The sequence below is a fragment of the Cucumis melo genome, chromosome 11 (genome assembly GCF_025177605.1).
Source record: "Cucumis melo cultivar AY chromosome 11, USDA_Cmelo_AY_1.0, whole genome shotgun sequence".
NCBI classification, from domain to species: Eukaryota; Viridiplantae; Streptophyta; class Magnoliopsida; order Cucurbitales; family Cucurbitaceae; genus Cucumis; species Cucumis melo.
The window spans coordinates 3030944-3045542 of NC_066867.1; the positions used below are offsets into that span (position 1 = coordinate 3030944).

Consider the following 14599-nt stretch of genomic DNA (forward strand, 5'->3'; position numbering starts at 1 on the left):
CGGGTAAAACAAAGTGCTCCCCAGAACTCACAAACAAAAAGAATCTGAGTATAATGTACAAACTTACTCCTTGCCCATGTCTCTAAGATTTATGATCATTAGGAATAAGATCACATAAATTTGATACGTTATGTTCTTCATTTGATCATTTGTTGTCTCGATTATATCTATTTTAAATCAAAAGTAAGCGATAGTATGTTTTATTAAAAATTAATTAATTAGTTTAAATTATACATGTTTGATTTACTCCTTTCACTCTAAACATCCTTTGTTACTCTTCAATCCAATGCACTCTCAATTTGTTACACCTACATTTGTTGGTTTGCACTCGTTGACGGCATAAAGTTGGTTTGCATTTGTCGATGACGCAAAGTTGGTTTGAGCATCTATTAAATCAACTTAATCAAAAACTAACTCCGACCAACCAACACACATCCCGACCAAAAACCTATCAATGAGAATAGTCAAAACATTGGAATAGAAAATAGTGCCACTAAGTTGAAATAGAAAAAGGTATATAAAAACCCTACAACCACCAATGTAGAAAAGGATTATGAGCATAATGAATAACAAAATGAATCGTGAGGGAAGAAAGAATGGAAAGAAGTATGCCATGATCCAAAGGATTTAATTAGTATACTTATGGAACAAATCAAAGACGAAATTTCATATTAAAAATGTCATCGTATTTACAAAATCATATATAGAAAATTATCTTAAATGATAACAATTTTTAATATATTTACAAAACACAAAAAAATATACAATTATAACTATCTTTTTTCCTTTTTACGTGTCCATGACTATATGCTTTATTACTACTTGTTGGTATGTAAAATACATTTATAAAATATTAATAAAATATTCACATTAAAATCCACAATAATAATAGATATACATGAATAATCTACCATTAAATTTTTATTATATTTTATAAATATTTTAATTCACTTTGTTATATTTAAAAAATAATTTATAGCTATTTTAAAATAAAAATTTCAATTTAAAAAAAATAAAAGAAAAACAAAGACTTAACTGATCCGGATACGTTGACCCGAACACTCAATTCAGCCCCACTCCCAATATTTTTCTCAAAGTTCAAAAGTGTTGGAAGCACCAAATTTCATCGTCACCGGTTCACCTCTTTCTCTCTTCGTCGGAAGCTCGCCGTAGAATCTCAACTTCCCCGGAAGATCAACCCTCCCCCGCCTCCAGTTAGCCCTGCAACCTTACAGAAGAAGAAGGGATAACAATCATTTCATCTCATGAGGCCGGCAAGAAATCCGATCCACATCGTGTCAGTATGGGTCCGGCGACAGCCGCCGAAGGTGAAGGCCTTTATGGCCGTCGTTCTTGGCATGCTAACTTTGGTGGTACTTCGATTCATCGTTCACGATCACGACAATCTATTTGTCGCTGCCGAGGCATTGCACTCAATTGGGATTTCGGTTCTCATCTATAAGCTCACCAAAGAGAGAACTTGTGCTGGTAATCCTTGGATTTTTGTGGTTAAATTCCCTTAGTTAATTAATTTATGGGTTCTCATTCCAATTGAACTGATAAGTAAAATCATTTGTCGAAATTTGATCATGGATTCGGAATTTATACCTTTGTTCGCTTGTTCCTAATTATTTAATTTCCAGCTCTATTTGGCCTTTAGCTGAGATGAACTATGGGAATTCAAGAACCCTCTATATTAGTTTATTTAAGGTGATTTTATAGTTATTCTGGTTAAAGTTTCCCAACTTTTATTGAGAAAGAATGTAAGAATACGCTGCCATACAGTAATAAAGTCCTCAAAGTGGAACCAAACTGCTCGTTGTTCGAAAATGACCTTAGTCAAAAAGGACGAGAACCTTAAAGTTTAATCTTCACGGGACTTGTTAGGGTGTCATTTCTTCTCTAATCCTTCATTCAAATGTTTATGTTGCACAGGCAGCAATTTATAAGTTCTGTTTAGACCGGCTGTACTTGTAATCGTATGAGGTCACTATTCAGACATGCACAAGTTGTTATATTGTAGAAATTTAGGTGCCATCTGATAACAAATCAAGGCTGTAAACATTACTTCCTCATATTGGTTGATCTGTTTTGTTGTCTATGTTTTAAACTTCAGCTCAAATTGTTTGGGAATTCGGTTGAGGATTCAAATGTCTACTTTGAAAGATGAAAACAATGATCAAGAAATTGTGAGAAAACAAGTGTAATTTTAAAACCCATATAGTTATCACACTAGACCTTAGTTATTTATTTGGTTTCATGTCATTTAAGTTGTGTTAGTTTTTGTTTCTCTTGCAAATCGTATTGTTTTGAATTACTTGGGTACTCCATTGCTTCCTTTTGCTCATTGATTGCTCTAGATGTTCTCTCCTTTGCATTCCATCTTCAAAATATTATTGTGAAACACTTTGTGGTTTTGCAGGATTATCACTCAAGTCTCAGGAATTAACTGCCATCTTCTTGGCTGTGAGGTTGTATTGTAGTTTTGTTATGGAGTTTGATATACACACCCTGTTAGATTTAGCAACACTCGCCACAACCTTGTGGGTGATATATATGATCCGTTTCAAACTTAAGTCGAGCTACATGGAGGATAAAGACAACTTTGCATTATATTATGTGGTAAGGTTCTGTTTGTCAAGTTCCTTCTTTTCCCAATCTTTAGGAGAAACTAGCCAAATAGATTTTATGTCATCCTTACCAAATCAATAGAAGGTTCTTTCTGATGGTTACGTTATTAACCTCATTAGTTATTTGTTCTAAGAAGCAGTTTCATTGAAAAGGGAAATGTAAAAACAACGAGAAAACCCCAAGCCTATTAATATTATGAAACATTGACGCTTCTTGTGGCCATTGAAACAACAATATTTTTTTGTTGGTAATTTGTATGCAGGACTGGTGAGTTAAGTTGGATGCATATTTCTGTGGCTTATTAAATGTAATTGACTTTATATTTTGCATGCAGATAGTACCCTGTGCTGTATTGGCTTTACTTATTCATCCATCAACTTCTCATCACTTTGTTAACAGAGTTTTCTGGGCGTTTTGTGTGTATCTGGAAGCTGTTTCAGTGTTGCCCCAGTTGCGAGTGATGCAAAACACTAAGGTACAATATTTCATAACGAAATGAATTTACTTGCCTTACAAAACTACATATTTGGTGAGGTGTTAATGCCAAACTTTCCCCCCTCAACCTTCAGATTGTCGAACCGTTTACTGCTCACTATGTATTTGCATTGGGTATTGCAAGATTCCTTAGCTGCGCTCATTGGGTTCTCCAGGTTTGATTTTTTTATACTTTCTCTTTATTCTTGCATTTGTTTGTTCTTGTACTTGCTTTGTTATTTAGAAGACTAAAGGTGAAAGTTTACTGAGAAAACTCTACAATCTTGATTTTTAACTGCTTTGTTTTCTTGTTCTTCAACCGTGTTGGATTTTCTTTTCCCCGAAGGAAAACTGAGTTGGAATTAATTGTGTTATATGCATTTACAAATAATTAATACATGAACAAAACCTACCGCATTTAAGCTGTATACAACTAATTGTCCTTATCCTTTTATTTTTTTCGTCTACAAATTCATCACAATTTGCTATCGACGGATGATGGAATTGCCTTCTATTCGATATTCAGGTCTTGGATAGTCGTGGACACCTTCTAGTAGCTCTCGGTTATGGGTTATGGCCATCTATGGTTCTAATCTCAGAAATTGTGCAGACTTTTATCCTAGCTGACTTCTGTTACTATTATGTGAAGAGGTTAGTCTTTCTTCTTTATTTGGAAAATCCAACCAATAACTTTACATTGATACTGATCTTTCTGTCTTGAAATTTTGCAGCGTTTTGGGGGGACAGCTCGTCCTCCGACTCCCATCTGGAGTGGTGTGATGCATGGATATCGTGTCATGTGTTTTTTTTTTTTTTTTTTTTTTGTCCATAGCCAGGCCAAGTTCTTTTCTTGACGTGTTTGTGGGTATGGGGTTGATATTGTTATCATAACTTGAAATCACCTTGGCTGCATGTAAGTAAATTATTAAAGAAGATTGATGATTTATCAAATTTCACTTCTTATAGTATTTAGTTTCTCACCCTTAGAAGTTAGAGGTTCACTGATTGCACTGGGGGCGGGTGCTCCTACATGCGTCCACTTCCTTTAGCGTTATCCTCAATTCCTCCTCCGATCCCAAACTGAACTGCCGGTAAAGCATTCTTGAAAAGGAAGAAATAAATGCAGTTCAAACAAAATAGTTGAAGGGAGATATTCATCAAACTATACTCGAAGCTAACTCGATTTCCTTTTGGATTCAACCCTAGGATCTACCAACACTAACACAAAGAGTAGATGAACTGATAACCTTTTCCTTTGGCATCAAACATAAAGGAAACTCCCTTAATCAAGCCTATGTGTAAAACAAGAAGTTCTTGTTAGAAAAAAGAAAGAAAGAAAGAAAGAATCTTAACAGAGTTTACCCATAGGTGCTAATTCTTTTGTGACGTTTTAATATTCTACAAGTTATTTTTCTTTACAATCAAATGTAGTAGGACTCAAGCAGTTATCTTCTAAAAATAATTGTGATCCGCACGAAGTCATGAGTATAAAAAAACATAAAAACAACTACCTCAAGATATGAGGATTTTTACAACTTAGGTAAAACAAATTCCACATAAACCAAAGGAAAAAAAACCTAAAATGAAGCATTCTGCAGACGTTGCAATCTCCTCATATAGGGAAAAATGAGCTCACTTCATGCTTGCTTAAGCAAGTAGGAAGCATGCTCAATTGTTTGATTATTCTATTGTGTGAGCTTGTTTCATGCTTGGTTGCAAGCATGAAAGATGCTCTTTTTAAATAAATTTCATTGCTCATGAGCTCGGTTCGTGCTTGTATTAAACATTTCTTGAGGTTAAGGTAGCATGAAGATTATTCGATGTCCATGTTGTATTGCGCTCACATTAGCGAGCATGGAACATGCCCGCATAACAATTTTCCCTTATAGAATGATGAATAAACGTTGATTTCTATAATATATTGAGAGCTACAGCAAATTCGTTTTAGCTATCGTTTGCAATATAGAAATTTTTGAGCGTCAGACTGTTCTTACAATTTTACTTAGAATGTACATGAATATTAGTTTTTTGACCTTGTCCGGAAGAATTAGTAAGAAATTGAATCTAAGTTAGAATTAGTTTATTAGTATCAACACTATCATCATCGTTATGATTGTCATCCAGGGACAAAGCAGAACTTGGTTTATTATTATCATTATTATCTTGTATGCCTATGTAGTAATAATTTTGAAATTATTAAAACCACGTTTCATATGTTTAAAATGACTCGCAGTCATAACCACTCAAAATCAATCAAACTGAAATAATTAAGGCATACATTAGCATATTACTATAGAGATTGTGTTGATTTAGACCTTGAATTAATAATTATATAAACCCATACCTTTTATTACGTGTCATTTGAAAAAATATGATCGAAAATTTATAATTTAAATTAATTAAACGTCTAGTTTTTTATATTGGCCGAATGCGATTTAGAGGATAGTTTATTTTGAGTACTAAGTGATATAGAGATTAAGAACACAAAATTTAAAATTATCAACACATTTGTATGCTAATAAAGCTATCCTTGGTTTGGTTTATATTGTTTGCTTTCTCTCTCACGTGCAATCCACGTGCTCGTAGACTTAGTTTTATAGATATGATAGAAATAGAACCAAAGATGAATTTACATTAATAACCCTCTTAAAAGAAAAGACAGAACGAGTAAATGGTGGGAGATTAAGGTCATTTAACAGCCAGATGAGAAAACAATTCCAAGCTCAAAATTGCCTTATCCAAACCGAATATACCCCCATCTACTATATGCTTTGTTTTGTCTATTTTGAAATGCTTTGTTCAAATATAGCAATTCTATCTAACTTGGAAGAATAACACTCTAGAAAAGTGATTTTAAATATGACAACAAAAAAAAAGGAGTAATTTCAAAAGTACATATTCACCGATTGACCTAAAAAACTTAAGCTAACAAGTAAAGGTAAATTTAAATTTAATTATATATCATTCAATACATATTCTTAGTCAACAATACTGATGAAGTTAGCGTATTAAGTTTATGTCATCCATACATGCAATTTAAAACCAAGTTTAGTTGCTCGTTTGAACATGACTCAAATATTAAAGATGTGTATTTCCTTGACCAAAATATAAAGGTTCGAATCTTGATACTTTTCACCATTTGTTGAACTAAAAGAAAAGAAAACAAAATTAAATGTTAAGTACCTTAACAAATGAGCATAGTTTAATTAACATCAATCTCGTGGTTAGATGTTTGATATTTCATCTACATCAAGAAAGTGACGTAATTAGATGGATGAGAATAGTATTTAAAACGAGGAAAATTGATTGATCAAAGCAATGCATTCTTGTTTGCAAGAGAATAATGAATATTCTAAGCTTAAGGATGAGCCATTAATTTGTCATTTTCTTCACAAAAAATTTAGACCTCCACGCCCAAAAAAAAAAAAAAAAAAAAAAAAAAAAAAAAACTAAAGGCTATCACTTATAAAGAAAAATTAAAGCTTCATTCAATATTTTGAAAATTAATTATTGCTTATTTTGGATCTAATCAATAATGGCTCAAGAGGAGTTTGCTTTGCCATTGGAAGAAGAAGAAGGAAGAAGCTTTGATGAACAAACTTCTTCTTCTTCCTCTTTTCTCTCAAGGTTTCTTATTTACATTGGTGCTCATGAACTTTTCTCACAAGAGGTTTGTTTCAATTCCAATCATTTATATATGTCAACTTCAACTTCTCTAATTCTCTGTTGTATTGTCTTATTTCTAGTTAGATCTTTTTTTTTTCTTTTGAGGTTTTTGAAGTGATCTTGCTTGGATTTTGTTGTTCCGTGTAATCGATTACGGGCTTGTATGGGTTATTTGGAGACTTGGTCTAATGTTGGATATGCTTTTTCCGTCAATTTGAACAATCTATATATGATGAAAGCAATCTAGTTGAAATGTCTGAGTGTACCCCTTATCCTTTATTCTTTATTCTTTGGTGCTTCAAGTTTTATATATATATATATATATATATATATATATATATATATATTTGTATTTTGAACATTAGTCTCATTTCATTTTAGTAACGAAGAGGTTTGTTTTGGTTCGGTTTTTTTTAAATACCTTCTCTAATCTTTGAAAAGGATTATAATTATATATATTGAATTTCGATATTATGGTTAATAGGTCGATGAAACCTTTTTTTGCATAGTTAAAATCTTTTTGGTCTATGAGGTTTTGTGGAAGTAACAATATAATAAACAATGTGAAATTTGATTTATAATGATTTAATTATATAACACAATTTAGTACTTAAACTTTAGTACATAATAATTTAGTTCTTATACTTTGATATATCTAATGATTTAATTTGAAAATTAGTGTTAAAATTTAATGGAAAAACAATACCTAGATACATACTAATCTAATCACATGCAAAAAAAAAAATATTTTTTAAAAGAAGTAATAAAAGTTTGTCGTATGATAAATTATAATAGGATAATTCATGTGACAAAACAAATCATAAAGATAAGCGTAGCATGTGATGTACTTAAATATATATTTTTTCTTATCTTACTTAGCTAATCAATAAACTAATTAAAAATTCTATATGTTTTATAAACTACAAAGTCCAAATCATTACTAATAAAAAGTATAGATGAACTTTTTAATGTAAGGATTAAATTGTTATAAATTTGAAGGTATATAGGTTAAAGGATTATATACAAAGTTTTAAATAATAGATTTTTACCGAATTAAAAATTCAATGATTAAATGGAAGAAGTTTTAGAACTTAAAAAGAGAAAATAAAAACATATTTTTAACACAAAAAAAAAGTATGTTTGAACAAATTTATAAACTTTCACAGTTGTGTCTTTTATGTATCAATTTTTTTTCTAACAAAGGACATTTCTTTTATAAAAAAAATTGCCCTAAAATATTTTGCGAAAGATTGGCGATAAAGTTTATGTTTTATTTTTTCAAATTTCAAAATCATGATAGTTGTAATTACATTCTCAAATTTATCCAATTAAAATTTATAGATATTGTAACAAATCTATAAGTTCGAATCTTCAATTTTATCATTGAGAGTTCAAAGATCTTCTTTGATAATCATTTTATTTTTTTTAATTTAAAATTTTATAGCCTACAAACTTTCATGTTTAATTTTGTCTCTAAATTTCTTGCTTTATTATCTATTTTGTTCTATTGTTTTTCAAAATCAAATTAAATTTTGAAAATTAAAGAAAATAATTTTAAAAACTTGTTAATTGTTCGTGAAATTTGACTAAATGATTTAACTTTTCAACTTAAAGAAAGACCATTTTAGAAAAACATAACTTTAAAAGAAAAATAGAATATCAAATGAGTTGAAAAATTAGAATCTGAAATCTCACTGTAAATGCCTTTTCATAATTTTTATACTTCCATCATACTTTATCATCAAACTTTTAGGAGTTATTTTTGCAATTCGCCATTTTTCTTATAGAATTTAACCAAAGAAAATGAATGGATTTTTTCATGTTTGAAATACAGATGTGGAAAGCAGCAATGACAGAATTAGTAGCGACTGCCCTTCTAATATTTTGCTTAACAACTTCCATCGTCTCATGCTTGAATTCACACCAATCAGATCCAAAGCTCTTAATCCCATTCGCCGTTTTCATCATCCTCTTCCTCTTCCTCGTCGTCACTTTCCCCCTTTCCGGCGGCTTCCTCAGCCCCATCTTCGCCTTCATCGCCGCCCTCCACGGCGTCATTACCTTCACGCGTGCCACCGTCTACATTCTCGCCCAATGCCTTGCCTCCATTCTCGCCTTTCTCATGATCAAAGATGCAATGAGTCCCGATGTAGCTGACAAATACTCTCTCGGAGGCTGCACCATCCGTGGCACCGGCGAAACTCCCGGCCTCAGCGTCACCACCGCTCTCATCCTTGAATTCGCTTGCACATTCGTCGTTCTCTACGTCGGAGTCACGGTGGTGCTCGACCAGAAGATGAGCGAGCGGTTTGGTTTGCCAATGGTGTGTGGGATGATTGCGGCGAGTTCGGCGGTGGCAGTTTTTGTGTCGACGACGATCACGGGGCGGGCGGGGTACGGTGGGGTGGGGCTGAGTCCAGCGAGGTGTTTGGGGCCGGCGGTGTTGAGAGGGGGGCTATTGTGGGAGGGGCATTGGGTGTTTTGGGTGGGGCCGTTTGCGGCCTGTGTGGTTTATTATGGATTTTCGAAGAATTTGCCGAATGGGGTGTTGGTTGGAGCGAAAGGAGAGATTGGGATTTTGAAGATGGTCGGAGGTTGTTGGCGGCGGCGGCGGCGCCAAAAGTTGAGGGAAAATGTTGATCAACTTTGAAATTGAATGGGAAATGTTTTAGTGATGTGCATTTTGACTAGAGCACAGCTAGTTTTGTTTTCGAAGATGATTTGTTTTCTAAATTAAGTTACTTCAAGATATATTTCAAACTCATCTTTCAATTAATTCCAACCGTACCTATTTTAGTTTAATTTAAATACAAACTTAAAGTAGATGTTGCTTGTGTATAGAGGCCTAGAATAACCCGACAACTTGAATTACCAAGCCGAATTAAATATATGTTAGGTTGAAAATTTTAATTTTTTTCGAGTTGGATTGAAGGTTGAAAAATTTATTTCAACCCAAGTCGAATTAATATATATATATATATATATATATATATATTTATTTATTTATACGTATGTTTAAAACTTTGAATTCTGTTTGAATTTTTTTTTAAAAAAAAAAAGAAAAATTTTGAAATTTATAAACATTAGAATTTTGAAGAAAAAAACAATTTGACAATCCAACTCAAAAAAATATGGATTAGATTGTAAACTTAATTCGAGTTATTCGACTTGCCAATCCAACCAATCTGAAAATATTGGTTGGGTTGAGAATGTCTCCAAATCCAATCCGTTTACTATACATGATTTGATATACCAATTATGAATGCAAAATTTTGCTGAATTATGTTGTGTGATTTATGAGTTTTAGATGTAATAACTTGTATTCATGAGTATTGTTTTGGTCTTTTATAATTAGAATATTTAAACCCTAAATCATTAATGTTGTAGGAAAATAAAGCAAATTTACTTCCATGTGTTCATTAACTTCAAATCCAAGGCTTATGAAATTTTTATCACTATAATTAGTTCTTTTAAGTTTGAAGTTTAATTTGTGTCAAATTGAAAGTTAAGATTTAATTAGACATAAAATTTAAATTTATATATAATAAATCAATCAATTAATTTTTTTTGAACTGTTGTAATCCCCTGGATAACTGAGAACAATTTAGCTTTGAAATTCTTATGATCAAGCAACCAAAAAACATTTAACTTTTCAAGATCTTTAAGCCATTTTCAATAATACCTCCATATCTTTAAGATCTCTCCTGTTTCAGATATAATCTCGTGTTGGAATACCTTGATCGAATTTCATATGTAGTGGTACAAACAATCGAGTACAAAAGTTCTTCAACTTTCATAATATAATTAAGCATATATACTTATTTTTGAGTTATTTACGATATTGACCATAAGAATCAGAGAAGTGTTATATATAAACTATCTAAGTTGGTGGGGTCGTACTGTATTATGAAAAATTCTCTCTAACTAATAAAATTGTTTTTCTTTTTCCTCGTGAACATAACTAACATATTGTTAATGAATTACATACTTATCTATGTCCATCTCCATTATTGATTTCGTAACATCTCGATCTATTCATGTTGATCATAATTTCGAAAGTTTATTATACATTTTAACTTCATAAACAGGAAAAGATAACCAAAAAAAAATACCACTTGAATTATTTTTATTTATTTAAGGAATATATTTTCAGGCAATATTTTAATATTTTTGAACATCGAAAATCTTAGAAGTGATTGCTACAATGTCATTTTCATTCCTATATATATATATATATATATATATATATATATATATATATATATATATATATATATAATGTTGTACTAAAATAAAAGAAAAAGAGAAAAGAGAAAAGAAAATAAAAATGATGCGGAAGAGATGGCTGAAAATTGAAGTTCTATCCAGTGGTTTCGAGAATGCGATCGATTTGTTTTCTTCCATCTCATTCCCTCTCCCCATTCTTTCTTGTGGGTAACCGCAACAGAGACATAAATAACAATAATTCTTGGGAAAAACAAAACGCTTTAATACCATCCAAAATTTAATTATGATGCGAATTATAAAAATGGTAAATTAAACAAACTATTTAAGAAATATAATAAAATTTTAGATTTTATTAAAAATAAATATTGACAGTATTAATGGATAATGATAGGAGTTTAACGATTTATGTAATTGATAAAATCTAAAATTTTACTATTATGTTGTAAATATATTAGTTTATTTTGTTATACTTGAAAATACCTCTTTAATTATTGTATTTAAGAAATATGCAAATAATATAGAAAGAAATAAATTTAATTTTAAAAAATAAAGTACCTTAGTTATTCGCATTTTAGTTTGTGAAAATTTAGTCATATGCTTTTGATTTTTGATGCATATAGTTTGTGCTAAAAAAGAATTAAAATATTATAGAAAAAGAATTAAACTCAATAAATAAATAAATAAATATATATATATATATATATATATATATATATATATATATAAAATAAAATACAAAGTCTATATCATATAATAATAAAAATTGACAAAAAGCTTTGGTGGTTATTTTAACGTTAGAGGCTGAATTATTAAAAAGTCTAAAAGTATAAGGACTAAATTGTTATATGCTAAAATTATTGAACTAAATTGCTACTTTCATAAATCCTTATGAACTAAATTTGTTTTCTAACATTTGATCTTTGGGTAGAAAAGTTTAGTTTCCACCTAATTGTCAAGCCCCGAGGACGGAGACATGTATGAACTGATATCATGTTTTAATGTGTCTGAATGAGAGAGATTCTGAAGACATGAAACACATATTAAGAAAGATTGAAAAGAAATGGAAATTTATATCTATACAAACAATGTTCATCTTTCTTTTTGGTGGCTCAATTATAAAAACTACAAAGTTAAATGTGTTTAACTTGAAACAATTTTATGTCGGATGACCTCTTATAGAATTTCACTCCCCTAAACCTTTAAGGCAAGTAAAGGTAGCAACTCCTTGCTAAGTCGTAGGGGAACGTCGAGGCTTTAAGTTGTCGAGTCTTTCAGTTACTGAATTCGGATCCGAATCTTGAAACTTGTTACACTACATATAAATATATTGGTACATTAAAGAGTTCAACATCAATTTTAAGACTCATAGATACCTTCAATATCTTTTTATAAGTGTTTATAATACATAAAATGAAATTGTATATTTAGCCCACATTTACTAATTTGTAATCAAAATTGTTGCAACATTAAGATGTATAAACTCTTAATCCTAAATAGAATGAGATTTTTTTTATGTGCTTTCTATTGATGCTATCTTGATAAAAAATAATTATTGGTGATTGGTTACTTCCGTAACAAGTTTTAAACAAAAACCTAATGTTATTTTATTTCATAAGATTATATTAGGGTCTCGTTTTTAAAAAATATAACACATGGAAAAAGTTCATAGGCCCAAAATAAAAAATACCAAAAATACTCCGTCAACTAGGCGTGTAATATATTTGATATACGTTCGTTTAGATTTGGATAGCCAAATCCAAGCGATTTGTTTTTTCAATTCTTTGTATACGAATTTAATTTGGTTACACGATCGTTTAGATTTGGATAGCAAAAAAAAATAGTTTAGATTTGGACCCAAATTTAAACGATTTTTTTTTCAAGATTTGTATTTTAGATTTGGCTAAATGACTTTTTTTGATACGGGATGGTTTAGATTTGACTACCCCAATTTAAACCATTTTTCTTAAAATTTTTTGTACAACATCCAAATCTAAACGACGTTTTTTTTTATTCTTTTATATTTATATTTAGTACACAATCTTGAACAACCAAATAAAAGTTTGAAAAATAAATTTTTTATATTTGATACACGATCTTGAACCAAATAACAGTTTGGAAAAAAAGAAGGAAAAGAAGAAAGACGATGGAAAGAAAGACGATCAAATTCACAGACGAAGAGGTGAAATAAGATAGAGAAGAAAGATGATAAAAGAGAAGAGCAAACCTATAATATTTTAAAAAATGACTAACTATATGGGCATTGTTACACGAATCGTAAATATTTTACCCTTTGTTATATTTATAAAAATTTCCCATGATATTATTTGATATTGATACGGATACCAATTACTAATATATTAATTATCAATATTGATACCGATACTTATATTAGATTACCGAAACTAATATTGTTTATAGATATGTATAAATGTGCAAATGATGAAATGTTAGTAAAAAAGATGACGTAGATCCCACACAAAAATAAAGTAATCAAATTGATGAACTCTCTCATTTACGATCAAATTGTGTTTGTCGATTACAATCTCGAAGTGGAACATACACTTAATGACGATTATAAAATGTTGAAAAAACATCAAATGAGACATTTTTTTTTCAAATTATCATTGATGTATTTATGCTTAGAGGAAAATGAACACGACATTAATGGAAAAAGAAACACTAAAGAGCCGTTTGACCCAAAGGTTATCACTATTGAGTTGGGTTATGGTAACTCAACCCTTCTTTAGGGGAAAGGTTATCATAACATTGTTTTATGGTTATCATAACTCCTCTTTCCTCTCTTTCCTTCCTCTTAAACCCTCTTAAGCTTTCCATAACCCTATCTCTTCGACTCCTCCATAACTTTATTATTTCATTTATTTTTTAAATTTTATTCTTTTATTTATTAAATATCATTTGTTTTTAATTAATTTAATAATCTTAAAAAGAATATTGTTTTTAATTTATTTTATTTACGAAATTAATTTTATTTAAATATTATTGTGATTAGTTTATGCATTTAGTTCTCAATATTTAGTTTTTTTTTTTAATTTTATTATTTCATGTTTTTTATTTTTTTTATTATTTTATTTGTTTTTCACCTTTTTCAAGTATTTTATTTTAAAATTAATCTAGTTATATCTAAACTATTTGTGATAATTTTAAATTAAATGAATTTCTAAAAAAAAAGAATTTTATTAAATTTATAGAAAGTAGAACGAAATCAAACCAGGTAATTTAATATTAAATTAAATAACTTCTAGATCCTTAAATATCCTACAAAATATTATGTATAACAAATATTTTAAAAACTATTTAAACTTTAAATCAATAAGACTTTCTTCTAAAAAAAATTAATTTAATGGCGAAATTTGATTTAAGATTTATTTCAATTAAATTTTGAATCTAAAATTTTTAACAAATTATGCTCTACTTTCTTAAAATGTAGTATGTTCTTCCTTATTTTTATAACTTCATTAATTCATTATAATTTTTATTTTAAAAGAAAAATTAGTAATTTATTCAATCGTAACGATTACTTAAGAAAGTTGAAAATTCAAGGTCGTATTTAAAAAAATTAAGGCAAATTATTTTATAAAAA

General features: G+C 29.8%; 2 protein-coding genes and 1 long non-coding RNA gene across 3 annotated transcripts; 2 read left to right on the forward strand and 1 right to left on the reverse strand.

Moving 5' to 3' along the window:
• The first annotated feature begins 1053 nt into the window (after positions 1-1053).
• On the forward strand, positions 1054-4073 carry LOC103497291 (uncharacterized). Its single transcript, XM_008459421.3, has 6 exons — positions 1054-1488; positions 2423-2622; positions 2966-3106; positions 3201-3281; positions 3632-3756; positions 3837-4073. The coding sequence occupies exons 1-6, from the start codon at positions 1266-1268 to the stop codon at positions 3883-3885; spliced, it is 819 nt and encodes a 272-aa protein (XP_008457643.1). The 5' UTR covers positions 1054-1265; the 3' UTR covers positions 3886-4073.
• Positions 3462-4673, reverse strand: LOC103497292 (uncharacterized). The gene is made up of 2 exons (XR_539386.3): positions 4087-4673; positions 3462-4012 (listed from the first exon to the last, which is right to left on the reverse strand). It is a non-coding gene; the product is annotated as an uncharacterized LOC103497292 (long non-coding RNA).
• A 1877-nt stretch (positions 4674-6550) lies between these two features.
• On the forward strand, positions 6551-9527 carry XIP1-1 (aquaporin XIP1-1). The gene is given in 2 exon segments (NM_001393793.1): positions 6551-6775; positions 8606-9527. Coding segments are annotated over 2 exon segments (951 nt in total). The 5' UTR covers positions 6551-6640; the 3' UTR covers positions 9422-9527.
• Positions 9528-14599: the final 5072 nt, after the last annotated feature.